We start from the raw sequence: 26,868 nt of genomic DNA on the forward strand, positions 1-26,868 counted from the left end.
CATGTCCCCTAGACCACTGGTCTTCCCTTCCTGCCACCCCCACAGTCACCAGCCTGGAAAGCTCAGGGTTATAGAAAGCCTGGTTCATAAGGATGGATCAAACTGGAACTTACACTCTGGCCCTAACAGCCAATTTCTGCAATTTTAAGCAGAGAGAGAGAGAGGAAAAAAAAAAAATACACACAACCAGGAAAACATACATATAGAGGAGAATTAGAATCAGTTTCAGTTTTTTTTTCTCTAAAGATCTTAATTTAAAACAACTTAAATTTTTTTTGTGGTAAATAGTAGGTATTTATTTGAAATGAAAAAAATACTTAAGTACCTGGACTATTGCGTTTAATCATGGATTGCAATTGTCTACCTTTTTGCATCAGACAGAGATACAATGAACACTCAGAATCACAGATTGCACACTAGGTAGGAATTCTTCAGGCCTTTTACATAACCACCAGAGAAACAGATTGAATTCTGCAATATAGTACAAAGGTCCACAATCAATCCAGTCTTAGCCGGCATCTTCAATTTACTTCTGTTGCTGTACAGATAATTGGCCATTACTGGGGCTTACAAGTTAATAATAGGACAAAAATATACATTGCACTGACACAAAAAGTCAGCTGTGTTAATGGTCATGCAACAAGTAACCAAACTTGCTGAAATTAAAAATACTTTCTAAAAAGTTTTTTTTAACAGCATAAATATTTTATACAGTTTGTTTACCAAAACAAAATGTATTTAAATGATACAAAGCAAAAATAAGTTTCTACCACCTTTATACATAAGAAAGTGCAAAATAACTTATCTAGAGTGTTTTGCTATTCTCCAGAGGGGCGGGCTGCTACGGGCAGCTACTTCTCGTCTTCCAAAGCATGACGTTACACTTGCACATTACACACGGATGTGCCGAGTACATGGGTGAGCACTAGTAGGACAAACAGATGAGGCTCGAGCCCTGCGAGGTACTCGGCAAAAGAGTGCAGAGCACAGGGAGGCGGACACACGCAATGTATGTCGGGAAGCAGATTGCCGCGGAGCACAGAGGGGCTAACCAGAGAAGCAATCAGCTAATGGACGTGAGTGAGTGCATTGCCCCGCGTGACTCTGTGACTTCTGCAGAAGTGAAAAGAAAACAAAAACCAACACTTGACGGGACAAAAAAAAAAAAAGTTGCCCACAGCACCAGCTGCCAGAGGAAAATACCAGCGCGAGGGGGGTTTGGGTTCCACCTACTAGTTATGGAAGTTGTGTCGGAAAGTTTAAGGGTGTCCCGTCCCATAGAACTTCAGGTTAGACAGAGGAACAAGTGGCCACACACACATTCCTATATATTCAAGTCTTGAAAACTCCTCTGAGGCCATTGGGTATGGGGGTCAGTGTGGGCCATGGGCCGAAGGTAGGCGTTTCTCTTAAAAACAAGTGTAGAGTTAACACCGCTACAAAGCGCCAGGGAAGACAGGGCCAGCTCACCACCACCAGGGGAAAGCACAGTCTCTGCAACCGAGGAACATCAGTGTCCTTCTAAAGACATGATGGGGGAGATGGCGTGGGGAAACAGAGCAACTTTTCTTCAAGTGGAAAGCGTTAATGCCGACAATCCTTTGATTCACATGTATATTTGAGTGCTTAGAAATGGAAGTGGTTGAGTCAATTTTGATATGTGTCATCGCCTGGAGGCGGAAACCTATAGAGGAAGGTTTCACTCCAGGAGGCATAAGGCACTACAGTAGCCTTCTCATTTTCTCCTGCTTGTCAGGAAGAACGAGTCTGTTCGGAAGCTGCTCAGCCCATGGGGTATAAGGTCACTGTTGTACCAAATGCCTGCTTCTGGACACATGTGCACGTGTAGGCATGTTAGTGCATAAGTGTGCCTGTCACCAGGGCTAAAAATGGAGAGTGGGGAAGCCAAAGCCACTGACTGTCCTTTGCATGGTACCTCCCTCCACGAGGGTGTCAAGGCCCGTCCTTCCTTTCTTGGGCCATTAGAGATCCTATGTTTCTTCAAATCACAGGGTTTTTAGAATTGTTCATAGTATTAGTACTAAGTATCTGAAAATGTTAAAATCTAGATTAACTGTTTTTGATTTCATATATATATATTTATATTTATGTACATTACACACATTTTAAAAAATCCCACCACCAAAGCCAATTTTCTATAAACTTATCTCTTAGCCCCCACCAGCTTTGATCCTCCTGAATTTGTGTGTTCTGTATCCAACTAGTAGAACAAATTAAATAACTAAATATTAAAATACTGTAATTATATTCATAGCAAAACCAAAAAAATAGACATTGATACAGTATAAATCTCACTGTTTTCAGGTAGATGGCATTAAATGGTAAAGGTTCATTTTAAGCACTTCTGACATGATCCAGTTTTACAAGGTTTAAATGTTAATTCTGTACACTTCTTTAACCCCCCCTTTTTTTTTTTAAATAAGCTGTAGTAGAACCACAGTGTCCCCAAAGACACACACTTGTTATATTCTTTGCAGAGAAGCTAATTTGGGGTAACATGCAAATATATTTCCATTAACTGAGGCAGGCAGGGCTGTGTCCTGCCTGACACTGGCCACCTGACCCCCTTTTTTCTGTGATGCTGAGGTGTGTTCACATGCAGCCCACAGGTCAGTTTATGGGGGTGGGGGAGTCACATAACAACAACACTGTGGCGGTACCCAGCCAGAAACCGATGCTCAGGCCTTTACAGGTCACCTCGTACCCAGCCTTCTGTCCTTGCACACTAGGCCCTGAAGAAGAGCCACAGTATTTTGGTTACTAGCCTATGTTAAGAGGAGATACTGTGGGCAACTTGAAAGAAATGATATCAGGCACACAGGCTTGGTTTGAACAGGAAAGAAACATTACAGATAATGTCTCTGAGGATTAAAAAACAACAAAAACAAAACCCAACCCACATTTATAACTGAGAGATGTTAGACAGACCTTACATAGTTCATTGAGTTAGTGGCTTAATTTGAAGTCTCATGTTACAGGCAATTAGGTCCTTATTTAGAAAAAAAAAAAAAAGGCCTTTATACCTATTTACACTATACACAGGTGCTTGCAAAGAAGTCAGATTTACAACCATTTTCTAGAAGCCTTTTTTTTTTTTTTAAGTTTTTGTTGGTTTTTCCAAATAAGGATGAATAGCTCTATAAAAATGAGATGCAGGAAAGAGCGCTGGGGAGCATGAAGTTTGCTCTTGGAGACAGCTCTTGCTCTGGGGCCTCAGGCTCTGAACTGCTCCCGGGAACCACTCTGCGCGGTCGTCTTGTGCTGTTCACCGCATAGTGCCTGCCACCACTGGCCTCAGAACCCATGGTCCAATGATCCCTTTGAACTCAACACTTAAAACACTCAGTGTGAAGAGCTGTGTAAACAGAGACTGCTTCAACGCCTGTGGAGCCAAAGGCAGGGCCCGAAGAGCGCCCCAGGCTCTGGTCTCGTCAGCCCCCTCAGTCTCGGCAGTTTCGAGGCCCATCTTCTGCCCCCCTCTCATGCTGTAAGCTATAGTAACAGTTCTGACAGACACGCACCGGGGACGAGATTTTCAAGCGCTTGATTTCTGACTGAAATCGGCTGCACCTAAAGGGAAGAGAAAACAGGTTATAGGTCCTCTCCACAAGCTGGAGCCTCCACTGGCTGAGGACATGGGTGACGTGAAACGGGACTGGAGAGCAGGCAGTCTGATGCCTGAGAGCCCAAGGCTGGAACAATGCCCAAGGACTAAAGGATGCCTACAGAGATGTCAGCACAGCCATTTCTTTGACCAGAGAAAATTAGAAAAACAAAACCAAGTGAAGGCTTCCACCAAGCTGTGGGGCTGGGAGCCTGCTGTGGTTTCCACCCAGTGTCTCTGTCATGGCCGAGGCTAACCTCCCGTTTGTTCACAAGACTGAATGCCCATCGTACTCCAATGTCTACTTAAATTTGTTTCCTTGTTTTGGATTTATTTCCTACTTGGGAACTGCTCATTTTATTTCTATAATACGTATTAATTGTATACTTATTAACAGCACTCAGTGGTGTTTCTACACAATTGATCTTAACCATTCATCGTTTTCTGTCTTTGTCTCCCATCCCCAGCACCCCAACCAATGCGTAGTCATCACTGGCCAACTTTCAGGTCAGGCTAACACTTTTTAAGTCTCAATGCATGGCCTTGAAGGTGTTGTGCACGGTCGCTCTCTGCATGGCCTCTTTCACTCAGCACAATGTTCTCAGCTTCGTTCCTTCATTCTTTAAGGCCATATATACGCACATTTCATTTCTCTTGCCTGTATACTCAGGGGTAGCTGGGTCATATGGCAGTTCTCATTTTAACTTTCCATACTCAGTGTACTAATTTACATGCCACAGCAGTTTGTAAGGGCCTCTTGTCCTCGTACTTAGGAGCATTTGTTGCTGTTTTATTGGTGACAGCAATTCAGACTAGGGTCAGATAGAATCTCACTGTTTTGTATTTTCCTGATTGATACTATTATTTTATATATTTACTGGTTATCTGTGAGGTAACTATTTGGATCACTTATGCAATTTTTAACGTAGCTCTTGTGTACTCTTGACCCAAATCCTGTGATGACTAGCTGCTAGATGCTTCCTCCTGCTCTGGAGGCGGTCTCCTCACTGGCTCAGCACACCCCTTTTCTGCGCAGAACCTGTTGATCTGATGGCACTCTGCTCATCATGCTTTGCTTTTGGTACTGTGGCATCTGATCTAGGAAACAGCCCAAACCACTATCTGTGCACAAGTGTGTGAGAAAGGGAGGCAAGGTTTCTCAGGGTGTAGCCTTGCCTGACCTGGAACTCACAGAGATCTGCCTGCTTCTGCCTCCTGGGTTCTGGGATTAAAGGCGTGCACCACCAGCACCAGGCCTAAACCAGATTCTTAAAGTATCTCTCCTGTGTTTTCCTTTGGTGCATTTAAAGCTTCTGGTCCTACACCGAGGTCTTTGATCCATTTGGGCTGACTTCCACACAGGTCACACAGGGCTACAGTGCACGGGCTTACCCGCGTGCCAGCACACGTCCCATCTATCTGCTTCTATCCTGGTACCATGCCACTGTGGCTATTATAACTCTTCTTGTTTCCATTTTAATTTTAGGATTGTTTTCCCTAAGTTCTGTGAAGAATGCCATTATTGGTATTTTGAAGGGGCCACCATAATCTTTAGCTTTCTTTAGGTAGCATGAACATTAACAACATTAATTCTTCTAGTCCATGAGCCAGGGAGACCTTCCAGCGTTTTACTGTTCGCTTCCATTTCATTCTCCTGAGTTCCATGGCCTTCACTACAGGTGTCATTTACACCTGCGTGTATGTAACATGCACGACAGAGGGCAACCTCAGGCGTTCCTTCTCAGGAGTCATACTTGTTTCTTGAGACCTCTGCTTAGGCTGCACTGGGCCCGCGTGAGTGCTCAGCTTTTCACATGGGCCCTGGCTCTACCTTGGGTCCTCATGCTCTCAAGGACACTTTGCCATCTGAGCCGTCTCACTGGCCAGTCCCTTCCCAGTTGTTTATTCTCAGGTATGTACGTGCACTCGAGGACTCCTTTTATGGTGACTGGCTTGCTTTCAGCTCTCTCACTGCCTTCAGCTGCTCTGGTGAATTAGGAATTTGGACTTTAGAGCTATGCTACCGAGGAAGTGTCACGTTACACTCTATACTATTCACGTTTTTATATCGAGATCTGCATATCTCATGGAGTTGCATTGGTTTGTTTTAATTATCAACCTGACACATAAGTCACCCTGGAAAAGCGAGTCTCTGTTGAGGACCACCTCCATCCAACTGGCTTGTGGGCATTGATATAGGAGGGCCCAGGCTACTGCGGGCAGTGCCATCTCTGGGCAAGCGGTCCTGGATTGTAAAAGAAAAAGCTGGTTGAGGATGAGCTGGAGGAAGCAAAGCTGTATGTGGTGTTCCTCCATGGCTTCTCCCCAGTTCCTGCTAGGCTCGGGCCCTGATTCCCTCAGAAAGTAACTGCTGGTGTAAGCTAACCAACCCTTTCTGCCCCAAGTTGCTTTAGTCACGGTATTTATCACAGCAACAGGAAAAGCCGGTTGGGACAGGTTGCTGTCTCTACCACTTCCATGAAATGGCCTTCTCAGGGGAAATTCTAAGTCTTGGAGTATCAATGATGTAGTGTTGAGTTTATGCCAGGTAAGTATCATAATGCAATTTCCCTGTGGCTTCTCTGGCTGGCGTTAGTGAAGCCGGGCCCAGGGCCGACTGGATGAAGGCTGGGGAGAACCAGCGCGTTGGGCCAGCGTGAAGGGCACATGCTGTAGTTCAGCCAGGGGTGGAGCCCACGTGCCCACTCCTGCACAGTAGTGGTGGCTGCTAATGGTGCTGGACATTTCCCCTGGCGCTGCTGCTGCTGCTGATATTGCACATGCTGGGACCTCTGTCACTAGCTGCCCCAGTGCTGTGGAAAGACCTGACTGGACAAAGGTATGGGCTCAGCTGTTTCAGAGGAGGAGCTGGGGGTGGGCCCTCGAGGACCTTTGTCAGCAGGATGTGGCCGGATAATGTCTGTTTCTATGACTTATGGCGGGGACCAACTTAGCTGTGGCGACATCAGCTGTATTCCTCTTTGCTGGTACCATGGCCATGCGTGCTTAGAGTGGGACTGCAGGATGGGCGATGACCTGGAAACTTTTCTCCTCCCGATTCTGAAATGCTTGCAGGAGTGGGTCAGAGTGGAACGTCAGTATCTTTGGCCAAGTTTGTGTCTAGGCATGCACAGATGAATTTCTTTTTCAGTGACAGACCTCAGGTTTTTTGGCTAGCAAAGCTATACCCCTATAAGGAGCTTCCCAGCCAGGAGCTGCCGTGTCTGCCTGAGCTCTGCTCTGCTGAGCCCCTGTGTCTGCACTAGGTAGACAGCAGACTTCCTTCCCCTGGCACCTCAGCAGGGCAGGGCAGTGGGGCGTGCTAGGATAGTTTCTCCTAGAGCGCTTTTGTCTCAAATCTCAAGGTTTCTGTTCCTTTCCTGTTGATTTCCAGCATCCATTCACAACCACTCACCTTGGTAGGTAGCTATGCCCGTGATGCTTTGCGTTTTGTTTGAGAAGCAGATAAATGCTGGGTGGTCCTAACCTTGGCTATCACATCAGTCTTGTCCTTATATCCTTGACCATTTTTATTCTTATGGGACTGGAGATGGAGCCCTGGGACACAACACTGTTGGGGCCTCATAAATGGGAATACAGGGTGTTGCAAGGAGACTGTACCCCAGAACCGCAATCATTCCTTAAAAGCAATTCTTTGCCTTTTCTTGCTGAGAGAAGTACTTCCCTAGGCTACTTAAGATGTCCATAGTCTTTAAAAAGCACCGCAGGCTTCTTTTCATGGAGTAAAGCAGGAAATAGCATCGGGCACAGTGCTGTCATTTTAGATTGGACTCTTACAAGACTAAAGATGCAGATTTATACAGTTTGCCAGCCTGAATATCCAGAAAATAAGCCAAGTGCTTAGGAGGCTCCCTGACTGGCTGTGGATTTTGTGTGAGCACTGAGGAAGGAGGCAGTTCCCAGCAGCAAAGGGCAGGAAGGCTGGGGTCCAGGCTCTCTACCTTCCTACACAGCTCTCTTCTGGGCCTGATTAAGGCCCTATCACTGCTTTGTCAGTGCTCACAACAACCTTCAGCACACATGACAGCCATGGACGGTTTAAAGAATTACCTACACTCAATATTTTGAAAACACTAAGAACAATGGCGCTCCATCTGTAATTCCAAGATAAAGCACACTGCTGTGAGACAGGAGCCTCTGCCCCACCTCATACAAGATCCAGTCAGAAATGCGGGCAGAGGCGCTCCAGCTAATTCATCTTGCAATTGACTTCCCAGAGAAAGGGTTTAAAAACGTAGTAATTAGAGCACCTTAGCAAAACCCCTACTATCGTCTGTCTCCGCACTTAACAGCGCTCCCTCCTTGCAATAGCTCTAAAGGTGAGCGAGCTGTCTGTACCCCGAGAGAACAAGCTCAGAGGGCTTCAGTGGCTGAGGTAACAATGAGTACTTGATCCGAGTCAGTGGAAAGGCCACCCCTCACCAGAAACCACATGTTGCCTAGGAAACGGCAGACCCTGCCTTAGAAAATGATTATACATGTGTTTTCCATGAACACATCTGGAGTGAGGCAATGTGGCAGGGGATCTCTGCCAGGCTAGGAGGCCTGGATGTGTAATCACGTGACGGCAAGCTTATGCTCATCCTGGGCCAAGACAGACTCCTGTGTCATCATAACCCAGGGCATACTCCAAACAGATTAGAAAGTCAAGCTTCAAAATATTAAAATAGTTTCCATATGACCGAACTTAGGACACCAACACACACACACATATCTAATAAGTGCAGCCACACCAAAATGGAAATACAGTAAACCACAGGCTCGCAGGAGCTGTGCGCATGACAATGGAAGATCCTGAGTCTGGAATACAGAAAGAATTGACAGGAGGGAGAAAAAGGCCAGAGAGACAGACCTACAAGGAAAATGGGGGAGCTTCCCAACAGGCATCTGAAGAGACCCCCAAAATCTCTAGCGCTGAAGTTAAACCAAAAGACATGTTTCCTTAACCTTCAGATTGGCAAAAGGAAAAAGGCTCCGCAAACGCCATGCCTGGCTAAGAGTTTGGGAGGTTTTGAGGCAGGCGATGCACCAGGACTGTTCTGAGAGTCATTTAGCAAGACCCAGTTAAGATCCAGGGTTAAGTCTGTGTGCTGTGGGATGTTCTAGTCCGTCTCCTGAGAGGAAATCCAGCACTGAGACCAGATCATATTGTAGCATTTGCAAAACAGAACGAAAACATCAGGAATGCTTAGGAGGTTGAGTCTAAGGAGATAAACTCCTACACAGTCCTGCACTCGGTTACAGCAGATATACCAGAATGATGGCTATTTGCGAATGCATGAAAAAAAAAATGGAGTACAACTTCACAGAAGAGCACAAACAGCGCACAGCTTAAAGCTGAGAAACAAGGGGGCTGGAGAGATGGCTCAGAGGTTAAGACACTGGCTGCTGTTCCAGAGGCCCTGAGTTCAATTCCCAGTAACCGACCATATGGTGGCTCACAACCATCTATACTGAGATCTGTCGCCCTCTTCTGGCGGACAAGTGCATGTGCAGGCAAAAAATAATTTTTTTTGAAATGTTTATTATGTGTACAGCACTGTGCTCTCATGCCAGAAGAGGGCGCCAGATCCCATTATAGATGGTCGTGAGCCACCATGTGGTTGCTAGGAATTGAACTCAGGACCTCTGCAAGAGCAGCTGGTGTTCCTACCCACTGAGCCATCTCTCCAGCCCCCCAAAATAAATAATTCTTAAAAAAAAAGTTGAGAAACAACACAACACTGTGTGTAGAATGACAAATACAGAGGGGAGTACAGGTCATGGAGAGTAAGGTCCATCAATGAAGGTGAAGGTGTGGGCATCCACATACCCTGTAGGCCTCTAGAACACACATGACCAAATGCACATATCAGGGTGACAGGTATTTGATGACGATTTCTGTACTTTCTATGAGAGAAATAGCTCATAATTATAAAAAAAAAAGAGGGGCAAAGGTGAAAATCAGCTTACGTTAAACCACCACCACACAGAGCCCACCAGACACTGCAGGGCCCAGCAATCAGCCTGCACCTGTAACAGGTACTCCGAGAACTCACTTCTGACAGAAGAGCTGCCCACAGTTCCTGCAATGGTGCCGTCTTTCTGTGAGGGAGAAGCGCACGGAGCATCCTGAGCAGCTGTCGCCACCTTCGTCCTTCACCCAGTGGTCAGCGGCTGAACGGCCAGGCTGGTCACTCACAGACCAGCTGAACACTCGGCCTCGACTGTCACCCACAAGGATTCGGCTGTGATCCCTGTACAAACATGGAGAACAGGCCTCTGGTACAGGGCTGAGGGTGTGCAGGGGGGTGAGGAGGGTGTTCAGAGGGAGACCCAATTCCCTCAAAGGAAATAAGAGAGACAAAAAGTGAAACTGAGCCTGGAATTTTTCCATTTCCGTCTCCCTTGGCTCAAACCGCTCTGTCTTTGAAGCACACAGACCGTCCTGTGGTTTACTTGTTGGGAATTCAAATCGGCAGTGGCAATCTTCAGACCAGAAGAATGAGACCAGCTAGCTCCACAGGATAGACCACAAGTCTCAAGGACTGGGCTGAAACATGGGTCCTCAGCCAGGCAAAATGACCCAGAAAGGGAGAGGGGCTGTAAAAAATCCTGGCACTTACTTGGAGACACCCAGTGCGGTGACCTCAGCTGGGTGTGCGTTGTCCTTTCGATCAAAGGCCGTGTGCATAGTCAGCTTGCTCCTGAACACCAGCTGCCGCTCCCACCGGTACCCTGGAATGGTGACACGGAAGACAGGCTCAGCCTGCGGAGCAATGTGAATCGAGGTAATTTTGGGACTGTGGTTTCTTATTTAAAAGATGCCTAGCTTGATCTACTGGAGAACTGTACGAGGCCTTTGTTTGTGGTCCAAGCACAGAGCTGATCAGGGGTAGGGCTGGACCCCACAGCCCACACACACAACCTGTCAGCCACACCCCTCACAGGACCCCTCAGCCCACACACACAACCTGTCAGCCACACCCCTCACAGGACCCCTCAGCCCACACACACAACCTGTCAGCCACACCCCTCACAGGACCCCTCAGCCCACACACACAACCTGTCAGCCACACCCCTCACAGGACCCCTCAGCCCACACACACAACCTGTCAGCCACACCCCTCACAGGTGGGAGAAAGACACCAGGCCTCAAGTTACCAGGTTTCAATTTGCTGTAATTTCGTGCTTCGATGGGGTTCGGATGGGAGTGGGCGAGGGGGCCCTGCAGGTGTGCTCTGGTCTGGCCTTCGGAATAGTTGACAAATATGAAGCCATCTTTCTCATCGAGACTCAGCTGGTCCGACCAGCGCCTGGAGTCATCTGAGCTACTGTCGTTACACCACGTGGCCGTGGCTCTGCAGGAGGATGCCCGGGGCCTGTGGCTGGTGCTGCTGGGCTGGCTAGGCGTATCTTTGGGGTCCTGGCTGACACTGGGCTCTTCTGCTTCAGAATCACTGCTCTCTTCATCCTGCGCTTGCTGCCCTGGGTGAAGCATTGGGAACACAGAAGGTCGCAGACACATCAGTTTACATTGGTTTACTGTTCTTTTCCTCTAGTAGATGGTAGGCACAACAAGCAGCCAACTATTCCACGCAAGATTTCACACAGTAGAACACACCCGAGAAAATCACAGTAAAGCCCAAAGCACACCCCCCCCCCCACAGGTTTGCACACGCCACTGACTCTACTTAAGCCCATCTTTCTACGGCCTGTGTCCACTGGTGTTACCTGTCTTTGAGGACACAACTTTACAACTTCTTCTTAGTCTAAACTCTGACCCAATGCCTTCTCCTCCAAGAACCCACCTCCCTCTTCTGCACACCTTCCTGCTGCGCCTCGTGGCACCCAACATCCTTCTAAACGATTACCTCAGCACTCTCCAGACATGAGCTTTGCCCATGGCAACCAGGTGCCATGCGACTTGATTTGGAATCTTCCCGTCGCCATTTTACATTCCCTACCTCCTTCAACACCGACTCCCAACGGTGTGCACAAAGGGAAGCAGGAGAGAGCCACAGGGAGCGCCCCAGTGCCGGCACACTGCACATACCTACTATGAGCAGCAAGTGCTACTGATGTGCCCTCCCACAGTAGCCTCAGCGGCTTATCCTCACACCCTGAGCCGCCGAGGGACAGCTCGGATCGCTAGTGCACCCCAGCTTGCCTTCCTCCAGTCTCATCCCTGGATCACTGTTCAGGACTGTTTTCTTTCCCGTTTGCAGAACGGTCGCAGTGTGAATAGACACGGACCATGACACACGCCTGCCTGCCCACCCTGAGGATGACCCTTCTTCCATCTCACTCATCTGCGACCGTTCTTCACTCAGTGACTCACTTTTCAGTGGACCCCGAAATCCAATGCCTTAGATAAGGCACCCCCCCCCAAAAGTTACTGACTCAAAATTTCTGAATGTTACATTCTCCCTACCACCACTTCTGGTTAACTTCTTCTGGGGCTACAATTGAGCCGGTGGGAATTTGCATCATCAGTGTAATGCAAAAATTAAAGCCTTCTGCTGATGGATTTCTTCTGACACAAAAAGCAGACACTTTGTGCTTATGAGGACAAACTGTGTCCTCCTGCGACTGTGCCCTCCGCCTTCCCTATATCAACCAAGTCTTTCAATTCTCAGTGTGCAGGAGCCAAGCACATGGAGGTCATTTGAAGGCCATCAAACTGAAAACTGGTTCTGTCCAGCAAGCCATTAGTGACAGACAGGGACAGGCAGCTTCTCTGAAGACCAGCAACATGGGCAGGACACGACTGGCTCTATGGGGCTGTCCCCAGTCACTCTGTAGAGAAATCACCTGGCCCTGTTTCATTGGAGAATTTAAGGGGTTCAGAGCTAATGGGTAACAGACTTCAGATGGAAGCAACAGTGCCCCCCACCCCACGCCACCCCCCAGCAGGAGCGGGCGGGGTGAATACCGTAAACTAAGAGCCTGGCACCTTCCTGTCTCTGTCCACACTGCAACCTACAAGCTGGGACAGCAGCTTTAGAACTGAGGTGAGGAGCTGCCAGAAGTAACACTGTGCACCCCAGAACACTTCGAGAAACTGCTCCTGTATTTAGCTAGCTTGCAACATAGACGTCAACTAAGTCTGTACCACTCGGAGGTCACTGGTCACCTACTGCAAGTGCGGACACCCTGACCACAGGCACCACGGCAGCAGGCACAGTGCTGCGTGTGGCACCAGCCTTGCCTGTTAAAGCTGTTTGGTGTGGGTCTTGCCACGGAGACCTAAGCAAACGGAAGGGCCCCGCGGTTGGTAGGTGTGTGGGATACCTAGCTGGGCCTCAGGGCAGCCTTCCTGCACTTCCAGGTCTTCAACAGGCTCAGGAGCTGGTGTTTCAGGAACTTGTAGAAATTCCATCCTCCAGAACTGCATGGAAATAATGTGGAAATAACACCACTCAAACAGACCGGAAACAGCAACCATGTTACCTCATGAAGGTACTCTGAGGGTTAGGTGGGTGGCTCCAGTGACAGCCTCAAAGTGGGTTTTTCTGAACCCCTGAGGCCAGTTGCCTCACCATAGGGAAAGAACCATGGCCAAAAAAAATTTAAACTGAGTATGGCCCCCCAGAGGGTCATGTATTTGTTTGTTTGGTTCACAGTGAGTGGACCGTTACAGAAGGATTAGGAGGCGGGTCACTGGGCGTGGGTGGGCTCTGAGGCTTCAAAAGCTCACACCAGGCCCAGGCTAAGGCTAGCCCCACCCCTGTCTCCTCTTTCCCCCCTTCCCCCTGCTCCCATTCCTTTCCAACCCATGTTGCTCTTGCTCTCTCTTCAATTTGAGGCCAAGACGGAGGCGCTCAGGTACCGCTTTTGCGCCTTTCCTGCCTGCCTGCTGCCACATCCCCCGCCATGATGGCCATGGACTCACCCTCTATGAAACTGTAAGCCTCAAATGAAATGCTTTCTTTTATAAATTGCCTCAGACATGGTGTCTCTTCACAGAAACAGAACAGTAACTAAGATAGCGAGCCTCTGTTTCCTACAAAACCTCTCCGAGTCTTTGTGTACATGAATACAAACCCTACCAAGAGTATCTGTCTGTGGTAAATTTGGTCATGCCTTAAACACTCAGCACTGGGAACTGAAGCCTCAGGAAGGCAGACGGGGGTGTGGCCCGCAGGTTTGGGAGTGGCTGTCGTTAGGGAGGGGGATGATGATCAATCGCCCTGCTTTGCAAAGGGCACCACTGAGGGAAATAGGCCCAAAGCGGGGCACTCAAGTATATAGCTACAAAGAAAAAGCTCCTAAGAGAAATCCAAACATTTCAGTGACCTCAGGTTTGTACATGCACTGTCTCTCCAGTGATGTCACCACCACACAGAAAGCAGCCAGAAGCGTTTCAGGGCAAGTCAAGTGGGCACCAGCCTGAGTGTGGGGGTAAGGCCTCGGACACGGCATGAGGGCACAGGGGGTAGGTTTTCTCCCTGAGGTCACTTACCCGGACCACTCCATCTGAGTGTCCCGTTACTATGACATTCTGCGTGTCCCACTCGTTCATCTCGGACACGCAGCAGCAGACAATCTGCTGGCTCCTGCCGGTGAAGGTGTTCACGCTCACGACGGGGTTCCCGTTGATGCTCCACACGTGGATGTACGTGCCGGCGCAGGACACGATGTCCCCCTGAGGAGTAAAGAAGGGGCGCCTGTCACGCTCTTCACTCTGACCTTCACATCCCACGTCCGGCTCTGTAGAACCCTTCACTCCCTAGCGTCGGAATCACTCCCGAGGTACCCTGGAGTCAAGTGCTTGCTCATTTAAGTCTCGCCAGCAGAAGCCTCCTCAAGAATTCAAAGCTGACCCGGCGTGGTGGCGCACGCCTTTAATCCTAGCACTCAGGAGGCAGGTGGATCACTGTGAGATCGAGGCCTGCCTGGTCTACAAAGCGAGTCCAGGACAGCCAAGGCTACAGAGAGAAACCCTGTCTCAAAAAAACAAAACAAAAAACAAAACAAAAACAAAACAAAAAATAGAATTCAAAGCTGAGGTGCCTGCAGGCAACTGCTGCTTGAGTGCGCTCTCTTCCACAAAGCTTCTGTCACCTCAGGGAGGGTGTGACTTCTTCTGGGCGTGGCTAAAATCTACTACTTCTAGTTAGAGTAACGAACCCCAAACACTCAGGTGTGCTGCTTGTCTTTTTTCAGTGACCAAGAAGACAGCTGCATCCTACGTGCTACAGCAAGGGAGGCCCCAGGGGTTAACACTTTTACTCTAAGTGAGCATTAAATATTTCAACAAAACTTTTTACTGTCTTAGCAATCCCCACAAGCCCTGTATCATCCGAGAAGTATACTCTAGAATGTTCCCCGCCCCCCATCAATTTCTGCTCTCTTTAAAGTGCTTAATAGTGAACAAATTTTTAGGACAAAGCTGTTGCCTGGATTATAAAATTTAATATTCATTTGCTTTTCAAGCACCTTATAAACCAAGCAGAATACAGTGGCACCTACAAGTGACTACCCATCAACTTAGAAAACAGACTCAGTGTGTGTTTAGCTTGGGCAGTATGCTTCCTAAACTCACTACTTACTGTTAATTCATTAATACAAAGAGCAGAAACAGGAGCTCGGTGGCCACGGAGCTGGGTTAGAAACGACAGTTTGTTCAGATCCCAAATGATGCAGGTTCGGTCTCGGGACCCACTGACAATTATGTGGTAGGCTAGCGATGCTGTGGCGCAGGTGACAGTATCTGTGTGGCCAAGCAGAGCCTACAAAAGAGAACAGCAAATCAGGGCTGTCACAATGGCCACGCTACCTGGCTGACTCCAAGTTTCTGGCTGTATCTATCAGTGCAAGGACAGCCTCATAAAGTCAGATGCCCCGAGCAGGCATTGGGGTGACAGTCTACGCTGCTCTCCACCTTTACTTCTCCCTGGGGGGAAGAAAACAGTGACCCAGATCTTTGAAGGAAGAGGAATTATCAGCTGCAACTGGCTTGGATTTCTCTCCACTCTTCCCGTGTGATCACGGAGTATATATAGGTCTCGAAGTCAAGAACTTAAGCTGAGTTTCTATTCTTTTGCTACAGACTCTCAAGACTCTGAGCAGCTACAATTTAAAAAGTGATGGAACAAATACAGTTATTACATCACTCAAAAGGAACATTAAAATTGCATGGTTGTGGTCTGTGACCCATGGTCTCGACGTGCTGCCACACTGCAGACAGGTGTCTGAGCAGCTCTGTGTTGGGGGGTAGATCTGTGTCCCGACTGCAGCAAGAGGCTAAGGGGACCCAGGGACTGCAATGTGTGGTTAGAAAGTGTTCTGAAGAGAAGTTTCTGATTATTGCTAGGGCTTCCACTTACTGAAAATACACCCCCCCTCCCGTTCCCCAGTGGGACGTGCTCACTTAAACAGGGGGCTGCCTTGACCTTTTGGTCACACAGACACCTGGAGGTGTGCTGAGAAAACGCAGAGAGCTGTTTGAGCCCTCAGTCTACATGGCTGTCACATGAGCTTCCAGGTATTTTATGCAGAATGTGGTCAGCAAAACACCATGAAGAGCCTCATGTGTGGCCCTGTTCAGAGAGCCTGCATAGGGCCCGTCTCAGAGAGTCCAAGGGGCCTTTGGTCTGCCTGGAAAGTTGTTGTACAAGGGATTTAATTATTTCCATATACAGCTAACACACTGTTTGGTTTTGGCTTTAAACTAGCCACACTATAGTGTAATTAAAAACAAACAAAAACCTTTGCATTAATTAAAAAGCGGTAACAGAATCATCTTGATTAAATGATCAAAATACTTGTCAGTGACACCATCAGGCGTTTCTCTGGATTACATGAATGAATCTGACATGTGCTCAGGTGTAACAGATGGCAAAGGAAACAGCCAGGACTTGGTGGTCCAGGCAAGTGGAGGCCGCTGTAAAGAGCACAGATATGAATCCAAAGTAATTCTATCTTGGGTTGCAAAACATTCAGTGTACATATAATTGCCAAGAAACATTTGTATTTCTTAGATGTGCTAAAATATAGTCCCTAAAGACAACTTCCTTTAGATTTTAAGAAGCAATTTTTGAGAAATACTATATTCTGAATATTGAAAAGTATTTCTAGTAATGTAACTTGTTTTGGGTCAGGTGTGGTGGCATGTTACGTGTGTCTGAGACAGCCTACACTACACAGCTGGAAGCAATCAGAAGCAAAAAACAACATATACCGCACCCCTTATAGTCAGGCAGCACCCTCCACGCAGGTCACGTCCTGGTTTTGTCTGTCATGTCTGGAGCAGCTCTGGCTTAGGAGGCCTTCTGTGGTTTCTGGGTGACCATGTGCCCACCCTCTCTCCCCTGCTGCACGGTTACCTGCTTGAGCGTGAGGGGCTTGGCCTTTTCTTTGGAGGTGCCCATTTCCCAGACGCACACCACTGTGCTCGCTCCACCTGTGATCACAAGCTTCGGGTTGGGGCAGACTGCACAGAGAATCTGGCCCCACTCAGACAGGCATTCATAAACGGTCACTGCCTGTGGAGAGAGCAGATGTGAGGCCCATGCTGCCAGGTGCTGCAGACTGGTTCTGGAGGCAGCTCTCACTCGGGGCCAGGTTCAGTTACAGTTGGCGGGGTTCAGTTACAATGACAGTTGCACCTCAAGTTCTAACCCCAACTGCCAAGAGCATCTAAACTACGGGGGCTGGTAAGCATCAAAATTAGGAGACTATGTTCATAACAGGGTCTGTTTTTTATCCACTTTGGGAAAACGATGTTCAGCCTGTGTTATTAGCATGGTAAAAGAGCATGTCTGCTATAGCCAATGAGCATATGCAAACACATGCTCGTTTAAGGAGCACCCTGCCTGAAGAGAGCAGTGCCCAGTGCAACCGAGGGCTATGCAGTCTGTCTGTCCGGGTGGGAGGGTCCGTCTGAGGGCCATAGCCACTAACAGATCACCCATTTGCTTTCCGTAGTAACATGATTAATGGCCAGATTGTGACTTGCCAAAAAAGAGGCTATTCAAGGTTGCAGAAATAAGGAGCCTTGTGCTGGCTAGGATCTCAGGAGAATTCTGGGAGTGGGACGGGAGCTACCAGCACTCAGTTCACAACTGTGCAAAAAACACTTGTTCATCAGGCAACATGACTGCCCTGCCAGCTCTCTCCTACCTGAGGCAGGAAATGCTCCTCTCTGCCTTTGGACGAAGCCTTGGCTAGGTTTCCCCCACCCCTGTTAAGCTGGATTGATCAGACCATGAAGGGGCGAGGCAGAAGAAGAGGGGGGCAATGCACACCTTGTCTGACTCGTAGGTCCCCAGTCTGCAACTGAGGTCTGCATAGCCCCAGGCGAAGGTCTTGTTCCAGGCTGGCGGTATGAGCACCTTGTTCTGTTCAACTGCAAGAATTCCTTTATCTGTGCACACGATTTGCCCCACGGGCTCTTTGAGCTCTATAAAGAAATCATTGCATCATCACGGGTGGGGACCTGGCACCTTGGTCCCACATACCACACAAGCATCCTGACCAGGTGACGAAGAGAGAGCTCAACTGCAGAACTTGGTACCCGGCGCCTTACCTTTCACAGGTGTTAGGGAAGGCCTCAGGTTGTCTAGGTGATGGAAAAAGATCTTGTCACTTGTGGCTCCTGGTGGGACAGAGATCCCTACGTTGTCTCCATTGAGTCGGCTTCTCACTCGCTTTGGTGGATGAGGTTTTTTAAACAACTGAAGAAGACGACACACTTTATAGGATAACATGTACTCCGCCCTCTGTATGCCAAACATGTTTTTCCCCCCCCATACTGATGAGCTTTACAAGGATCACGTTCTATATTATCCCCATTTTTCATCTTCATTTGAGGAAAAGGCGTTTAAAAGCCTAAGGAGATTGCAGGAACACAGCACCAGGGCTGGGGTTAGCATGCTCAATACTGAGCTGATTAACTTTCTGAAAAGATACAATCTACTCAAGATACACGCTGACTGACCGTTATTTTCCAATGATGTTTAAAAGTTAAGTAGTTCTGCATAACCTGATCCATCTGTCCCTGAAGGCAGGAAGCCCTGCAACAGGATTGTTGCCCCCTCGTACAGCATCCCTGATGGGACTTAGCCATGCCACTTTGGTGTCTTTGAGATGGGACTTAGCCATGCCACTTTGGTGTCTTTGAGATGCTCATAATTTGCTGCAAACCTGTGACCCTGTCCTTCATCTGAGGGAAGAAACTGAGAGAGGCTAAGAAGACTGCAGGCGCTCACACCACAGTAACCAGGGGCAGGATGACGGCATCAGAGCGCTTTGTATTCGCCAGACTCACTTGTGTTTTTGCAATGAAACAAAGATTTTAAATCTTTGGCTTTTTTGTTGTTGTTGTTGTTCATTGTTTCTACAAGATTAAAAATATAAGGCCACTCAAAGACTCTTCAACGTCTCTGAAATACTTATATTGTCGTTTTTGCTGGGAAACTAGTATTTGAGGAAAGCGTCTGAGCTCGCTGATGAATGCATGGCTGCATTCCCTGAGCCCTTACTGAGATCACTAGAGAAAAGAAATGTAAAACACACCGCATAGAGGAAGACAGCTGCAGACTTCCAAGCCCTGGAGGACCTTGTTTTTATTTTAGAGGCACACATGTAGAGACAGGGGCCACAGGAAACAGGACCACACAATTCAAAGCACATCATGACTAGATGCTGAATAACGTTTATATGAAGACTGTGCTGCCTACTTTTATGTTAACTCAGAACAAGCAGGAGTCATGTGGGAAGGAGGAAGCAGCTGGGCCCTGGGCAGGATAAGAAAGCTGTGTGAGCAAGCCATGGGGAGCGAGCCAGCAAGCAGTGCTGGCCCATGCCTCTGCTTCAGCTCCGGCCCTCATTTCCCTGGACGATGGACTACAAGTTGTAAGAAAAAATACCCTCGACCCCACTCCAACTTGCTTCTGGTCCATGGTGTTTATCACAGCATTAGAAGTCCTAACGAAGACAAAGACGAAGGCTACGGTGCTGTGCAAAGTCAGAGCCATATAGCATTATGTACCTACAGTGACTATATGACCATGTAACCTCGGCATTTATTTACTGGGATGTCTTAGAAATAGCTCTGCTAGCCTCTTACACCAAAGCAACGCAGAACTCCTCCAATAGTACAGGGTCTTCTAAAAGCTATTTTAAAATTGTGTGTGCATGCACATGTGTGCCACTAGTGTCCTCAAAGGCCAGAGAAGAGTGTTAAAGTCCCCTGGAGCTAGAGTTATGTTAACTCACGGCCATCATATGTAGGTGTTGGAAACTAAACTGGGGTCCCTTGGGAGAGTAGTGGGCACTAAATCCCTCTAGCCCTTGGTGCAAGGTCTTAATGTTTGTTCAATGCATCCATTTCCTATAGAGCGCCTGCCCCTTTAACCGTCAAGGAAGAACTTCAGAAATAACAGATGACGTATGAACAGCCCCTAAGTGCAGAGGCTCCAGGCCTTGCCATGGGCATGAGTCATGAGCAGATTAGACCTGTGCATGTCCCCCACGGGGTGGAGGTCACGTATGGTGTTTCCCACTTTGCTGTGCATCCTACACGATGGGATGAAGGAAAGAGGCTCACTGGTCTCCAGTCTGAGGGCCGAGGGCCCCAGCTATTGGTCTCTCTTCCCATGATGCAGATGGTGGGGAGGCAGCCCCAGTGTGTCCCAGCTTGACCTAGCACAGCAGCCCTTCCATAGCGCCACGATAACGTGGCCCAAGCTAGTAGAGTAGATTCCAGGGTGATCAGCTTTATCGACTCGACGTAACCTAGAGTCACCTGAAGTCACAATGAGGGATAATCAGGACCAAACTGGCTCTGGGCATGGTTTTGGGGGACTGTAGTGATGGCCTTCACTGATGCAGGAAGACCCAGTCTGAAATTGAGTGGCATCATCCTTGGGGTTTAGGCCGTGGCCTGAGGGACAGCAGAAAAAGCAATCTTAGCCCTGGGCGTGTGCTAAGCACGTGGGTGTGAATGTGAGCCAGACGCTTCACGTTCCTGCCTTGACTTCTTGATGGATCATAACCCAGAACAGGGGGGCAAAAGTAAATTTTCTTGCCTACAGTCAGCACTGGGTTTGGACCAGCATCCGGATGAAATCCTATCTCCACACTCTGTGGCCCACAGGCCCTCCTGGTAGGTCTGAGCAGAATAGATGAACATGCACTAGTTTATGCACGAAAACTATTCAAACAACAAAAACTGTCCTAATGTGGGCTGTAAAATGGGAAAGAAAGTAACAACAAGCCGTCTGTTCGGTTCCTGGGTGGACGGTATGACTGTGTTAGTAACCAAGTCTTAACTACTTGTATGGTCATCTGCCCATTGAGAGAAACACACCACACCTACAAAGGAAAGAGACCCGCTACCAAGAACATCCATACCTGCTTAGGGATCTGACCGAAGTTATTGATAAAGCCGATGGTGGCTGTCTCCTTCAGCGGGTCGTTTATGTTGTAGATATCCACTTGGCCCTCATAAAAAAGGTGATGGAAGACGTTGACAGCTTCTACTGCAGCAGGGCCTTGCTGCTTATAGCCAAAGATGAGGTCAATCCACTCGTGCAGGTGGGCACTCACGTAACCACACTCCAGCGCCTGCAATCCAATCAGGCGGGGTCACTGCCGGGCTCTGATTACTTGTCCCCAAAGTAAAAGAGACCTGGCTAGAGGTCAACAGGAATTAAAATAATGAAGACTCACAGGACAACACAAGTAGCTTGAAGACCGTGTGGCACACTGCTCACGGTCCGCTCTCCATGCCCGCTCAACTGACCAGAGGAAGCCTAACTTTCCCTTACCTCACGGTGCACTCTGATGAACTCTCTGGGGTCTCCCTTTGCCCAGGGTGGAAGGATGACGTCGCCAAGCTTGGTGCCGTTTTGTTTGCAGCCTGTGCAATTGGACACATCAGGAATAAAATGTAAGAGTGAGTTCAGTGGTTACCTTCTAACTAAAGAGACAGAAGTCCTGTGCTAGATTCATTATCAGAGCTACTCAGTTCCCCCACAGAACCGTCCCCTCTTTCCTGAGACTGTTATGGCATCTCTCCAATGCTGCTCCCTGGAGCTTGCCTCAGAGAGAATGCTGACTCCAGGCAAACCTAAGCAAAATTCGTGTCTTTTGGAAAGGTGACTCAGAGTTAACCCGTTTCTCTCTGGTAGGGCTCCTCAGGACTCTTCCAAGCTAAGCTTACTATCCTAAGAATGACGTAGCAGTTTCTAGAACGCTGCCAGCTGCAATTTTAGACAGGGTCTCTTTATTCTGTATTTCTGGCTGCCTTTGAACCCATAGAGACCCGCCTGCCTTTGCCTCCCCAGTGCGGGTATGAAAGGCACGCGCCACCACACCTGGCTAACGCCTAAAATCCTAAGTGGCTTCTGTAGAACACAGACATTTTCCAGTGATGATTATCATTAAAAATAAAGTCAGAAAAAAGCTTTTGCAATATTAAGAGAAGAAATATTTGGAAAGCCTAGGGCTACCTGGCAGAGATAAAGACATCATTTTGCAATAAATATTAATATTTATCCCACGTAAACTTATTTTAGGTTATATGAGATAATCAGTATTAAGGAAATTATGTGAGCCCGGCACGGTGGTACACAGCTATAATCACAAGACTTAGGACAGGGAGATGGGGCTGCAGATTGGATTGCAGCCTAGGCTACATAGAAAGGTATAGACCAGCCTGGGCTGGAAAATAAGGTTCTCAACTTTAAGAAGAAGAAAAAAGAAAAAAAGAAAAAAAAAAAAAAAAAGAAACCATCTGCTATAAGATTTTAAAAATTAATTGGAATTATCATCTAAAAGACAGGTTCTTACTATTTTTAATGAAATAACTCTAAAAAGTCATTTAACTTTCAATTTTCATGAGTACAGATAAGACAAGCACTGTGAAAAACGACTATAAACAGCAAACAGGTGGCCTAACTCTGCAGCAGTTGGCTATATAAATACTGTGTTAAGATGTTCATCTACTAGTTTAGCTTTCAGATTTCAGCGTCCTGGGCTGCCTCTAAGAGAAAGCCAGGAAAAATCTTCCTGTAGAAAACATTGCGTGTTCTTGACTGGGAACTGGTTATTGATAATGTGGTAAATACAAAAGCCAGTCTACTGACCAATGTGCTGACTGGGATAGAAGTTACCACACGACTTAGGACAAAAAGTCAGGTCAGTAGTAGTGACCACACCCCTTACACGTGTGCCCCAACCCGTGTGTGTGTGTGTGTGTGTGTGTGTGTGTGTGTGTGTGTGTGTGTATGTGTATGTCAGAGTTGTCAGATCTCCTGGAGCCGGAATGACAGGCTGTTGTGAGCCGTCTACATGGCTGCTGGAAATTGAACTAGGATCCTCTGAAGGGTGATCTTCAGCTTTAACCACTGAGCCATCTTTCCAGCCCCACAGACCTAAATTTTTGACGATAAAATACAAGTAATAATCCCTAGGCCTCTTAAAAATCACCTTCCTTTAAAGAATACTTATGTCACAATATACTTTATCAGAAGTACCAGCCATTTTAAAGACACCTGAGGGCAGCATAGCCACAGAGAAATCCTTGGTTTACACATTCTGCAGCCTGCCCAAGGAAAAAGACTACGAACAAGGAACCCAGAACAATGGAAAGCAACGCCAAGTGCTCTTTCTTTTACACTGGTGCTCTTTCCTTGGTGAGAGGGATTTGATATTGAGTTTTGTTTTTGCTTGTTCTTGATATAAGAGCCGTACAATAAAATTAACTTTAAAGAGAACAATTCAATGGTGTTTAGTAATTCAGCATGATTTGCAGCTAGCACTTCTGCGTGGTCCCAGAGCACTTGTATCGCCCAAAGCAGCCATGAGGCAGGCCATGACTCTCCTGCACATGCTTGTGGTAGCCACAGTTTTGCATCTGTGGCATCACCTGCTCTCGGATTGCTAAAGCATCACAAACACCACCCCCCCCCCCACCCCCGGACTGAGGTCTGTGCCGGGCTTTTCCCACTCAGCATTCGGCTACGGCTACATTAGATCTGGAATGTGCTCCTGAGGCCCTTGTTTGGTCAAGTGCAGTGTCCAGAATGGTGCTACAAGGTGACACAAACTTTAATGGTTCAGGCCTGGGAGGAAGTATGTCTTCTGGTCACGGGGCACGCCCTGGAAGGGGACCGTGGGGCATCACTACTTGTTTCATTCTGCATTTTGGCCACAGGGGGACAGTCCTCTACACCACTTGCTTCTGCTCTGATTCTCTGCCACGGCCAACCAGACTGTGGCCTGAAGTCTCCACAAGCCTTTTCATAAGCCTACCATAAGCTTTTCACAATCGTAACAAATGATGTGTGATGAGCAGTTTCATACTCTGTGCCTGCTTGTGTCTCACAACGTGTTCATCCATCAGCACACTAACACACGGCTGAGCTATCTGACCACTCCCTTCTCCTGAGCACACTTGCTCGTGTGCTTGCCTGAGCCTGTGTATATTTAGGAGTGAACTGCTGGGCTGTACAGTGCTGTTATAGTCCTTTTGTTTGTTTGTAGACCAGGCTGGCCTAAAACTTATTAAACCTGAGATTTTATATACCACCCTTGGCATTAATAGGCTTTCAGCAGCAGTGTTTCACAAATTCATTTTTATTCCATTTGTTTTCACTATAGCAACATGGCCCTGACTGCTGGATGCCATCTGTGTCGGTGTTAAATTTTTCCCAGACATTCAGTTGAACTGGCTCTTTTGAGGCAAGAACTTACTTTCCTTTCCTTGTGTTTCATTTATAATCTCACTCAAGGGTAGTCAGGAAAGCCGGCAGACCACAGAGGACGTCTTGTCCAAGCACTGTGGGCAGTCAGTGTAAGAATGGCATTTCCTTCCACCTCAGGATCCTAACATTCCCAGCAAGTTCCACTTCTACGTACCTAGATCAAAGTTGTTGGAATTGAACAGGAATTCCGGTAGGTAAAAAAACTCTGGGATAAGTTCTTTCACATCCGCCATGTTGTGCTTTGACGCCGAGTACCAGGCCTCACGGACACTGTGGAACATCCGGTCTGCCAGGTCAAAGTGGCCACCCTGTGGGCAGAAGGAGGAGGCATCTCTCTGTCAGGGAACCACTGTGCCACAAAGTTTCTGTCACACTCAAGGGCTTAAAAACCTCAAATACACTTCAATTTCTTGCCATCCTACATTAAGTATGTAAAACTTTAAATAATCATAAAACCTATTTTTTTTTGAGTATTCTTTACAAAGGATACCCAATGTATCTGTTTTGTAATCAAAGTAAAATTCAAACATGAAGAGTGTAAAAACTTATTAAAAATATTAGTCCCTAGCGAGACAGTAGGACCAGCAGGAAATGGTATTTCTTCTGGTTTGATAGAGCCCCGAGGAAAGATTCTCTTGTAACCACATGTGACTGGGAAGTCTATGCATGGAGAATGTTTGACCAAATCTCCTTCTTGCATTAACTTACATGGTAGCGGGTTTCCACACAGGGTTCTTGCTCGTGTTTGACTATGGCTGACTCCCTGGCTTCCCTGGGCATGTTGATACAAATGCCCAAGCCATGAGAATGGAGTAGAAAGATATGAGGGGCCAATGGTTGATGAAACAAGCTCAGGTAGAAAGCGCTTAGCCAACACAACCTCCTAGACATAGCGGCAGCCTCCTCTCGTCACAGCGGTCCAGGAGTGTCGCTACAGGAAGTGGCTGCCATGGTCCGCTCTGCTCTGGACTGTTTCTTACTTTATTCCTTGCTCACAACTTTCTCACGTCCTCATTCTGCCCTGGGTGCCCTCACTACCTCGCCGCTCCTGCCTTGGGTCTTATGTAGGGTCTCCTCTGTGCTCGGGTGTTTGCCAGACCCCAAGCCTCCCTAAGCTGCCTCCACCTCCCTCACCTTCCACTGTCTGTGTTTGTCTGTCACATATGCTCACGCTCTAAAAACACTTCACAGTTTACTCATAAAAAAAAACAATGTTTAGCTGTCTCCTTAACTAAAACCCCAAAACCACAATATAGAGCTTTGTCCAGACAGTGATGTCTGACGCCCAGACAGTGATGAGCTCAAAGGAGGGATTCACCCAGCATGCACCACTGGCCAATGAGAGAGCTGGAGATGGAGCAGGTGACTAACCACAGACACAGCACAGGGGCCTGTAAGCAAACACCCGGCTGGGATGGGTATGCTTTCACTGTAGGACCCTGACACTTGTTCATTCTATTTTTAAAAGTTTTTATTTATTATATATACACAGTGTTTTGCCTGCATGTACACCAGAAGAGGGCACAAGATCTCATTATAGATGGTTGTGAGCCCCCATGTGGTTGCTGGGAATTGAACTCAGGACCTCCAGAAAAGCAGTCAGTGGTCTTAACGATTGAGCCATCTCTCCAGCCCCGACACTTGTTCATTCTAAATAAATCCATCACAGTTCAGCTCTAAATGACCAACTTGTCACTACTAAACTTTCAGGTTTCCGTATAAGGTAAGTTGTTTTTTTTGTTTGTTTGTTTGTTTGTTTTTTTAATGACAACTTTAAATGAAAGTAGACTTGAGTAGAATGGTAAAAATGTAAACTTCGAGTCTTACCTGAAGCCGTAAGAATATCTGTGTGAAAGGCTCCATTCTTACAAGGTATGAGGCCACAATCATTGCAGAGGAGTAGTGGGTGCCGTAGTGGTAGGCTGGGGTCTCCCCTGCTCCAGACAGTTGGAGCGTCATTAAAAACAAAGAGCAAATAAAAGTAAATGTGGTGTTAATCAGCAGGCTTGGAAATGTTAGCACTTGTGACAGGCAACTGGGACCCCAAATGCAGCTTGCTACAGATACTGGTGCGGGGACACTTAGACCCCACCCCCCCTCCTCAGGCACACATCTGGCAGGCTTCCAGAACAAGCCTGCTGGACCTCTCCAAACATCTGCCACTGTCAGTTTGGGTCTCCCCATTTCCTCTAATGGGAAGCCACCTTCACAGACGCAGAATGCTGACCCCGCAGCTACCTATCGTCATTAGGGTATGGCTTTGTAACTAGACAGTTCTCTAAATGTTCACAATGCAATGCAATAGCATGCATTATTATTGTCTATCTTCCTTGGCAGTCAGGGTGCGGAGAGGGAGAGAAAGAAAACGCACACGGGCATACTAATAGGCTTCAATTCCAGAGTTTCCCCCTCACTCTGTGTCTCTGAGGGGGAAATACGATAGTCATTAAATATAATAAATTGTACAGTCTATAAACATCACCAATTCATAATTTTAAATAAAGGGAGTTCTAAAAAGTACCTAAG

At 47.5% G+C, this 26,868-nt stretch overlaps 1 protein-coding gene across 8 annotated transcripts in view; it reads right to left on the bottom strand.

Annotated features, from left to right (window-relative positions):
- Nucleotides 1-269: 269 nt before the first annotated feature.
- The window catches only part of WDFY3 (WD repeat and FYVE domain containing 3), a 237,044-nt gene continuing 210,445 nt past the window's right edge, over nucleotides 270-26,868 (bottom strand). For all 8 annotated transcript variants that reach the window (XM_084759373.1, XM_084759375.1, XM_084759376.1 and 5 more), the window contains 14 exons: nucleotides 26,170-26,276; nucleotides 24,497-24,650; nucleotides 21,403-21,494; nucleotides 20,987-21,199; nucleotides 18,159-18,306; nucleotides 17,878-18,032; nucleotides 16,957-17,115; nucleotides 15,181-15,360; nucleotides 14,091-14,273; nucleotides 12,920-13,016; nucleotides 10,790-11,113; nucleotides 10,252-10,363; nucleotides 9,685-9,882; nucleotides 270-3,591 (listed from right to left, as the gene is read on the bottom strand). In XM_084759373.1, the coding sequence (XP_084615499.1) occupies nucleotides 3,462-3,591; nucleotides 9,685-9,882; nucleotides 10,252-10,363; nucleotides 10,790-11,113; nucleotides 12,920-13,016; nucleotides 14,091-14,273; nucleotides 15,181-15,360; nucleotides 16,957-17,115; nucleotides 17,878-18,032; nucleotides 18,159-18,306; nucleotides 20,987-21,199; nucleotides 21,403-21,494; nucleotides 24,497-24,650; nucleotides 26,170-26,276 (2,252 nt within the window). In that variant the 3' untranslated portion in view covers nucleotides 270-3,461. The remainder of the gene's footprint in view (nucleotides 3,592-9,684; nucleotides 9,883-10,251; nucleotides 10,364-10,789; nucleotides 11,114-12,919; nucleotides 13,017-14,090; nucleotides 14,274-15,180; nucleotides 15,361-16,956; nucleotides 17,116-17,877; nucleotides 18,033-18,158; nucleotides 18,307-20,986; nucleotides 21,200-21,402; nucleotides 21,495-24,496; nucleotides 24,651-26,169; nucleotides 26,277-26,868) is intronic.

The sequence above is a fragment of the Acomys minous genome (assembly GCF_964271855.1).
Source record: "Acomys minous genome assembly, chromosome: 15".
Lineage (NCBI taxonomy): Eukaryota > Metazoa > Chordata > Mammalia > Rodentia > Muridae > Acomys > Acomys minous.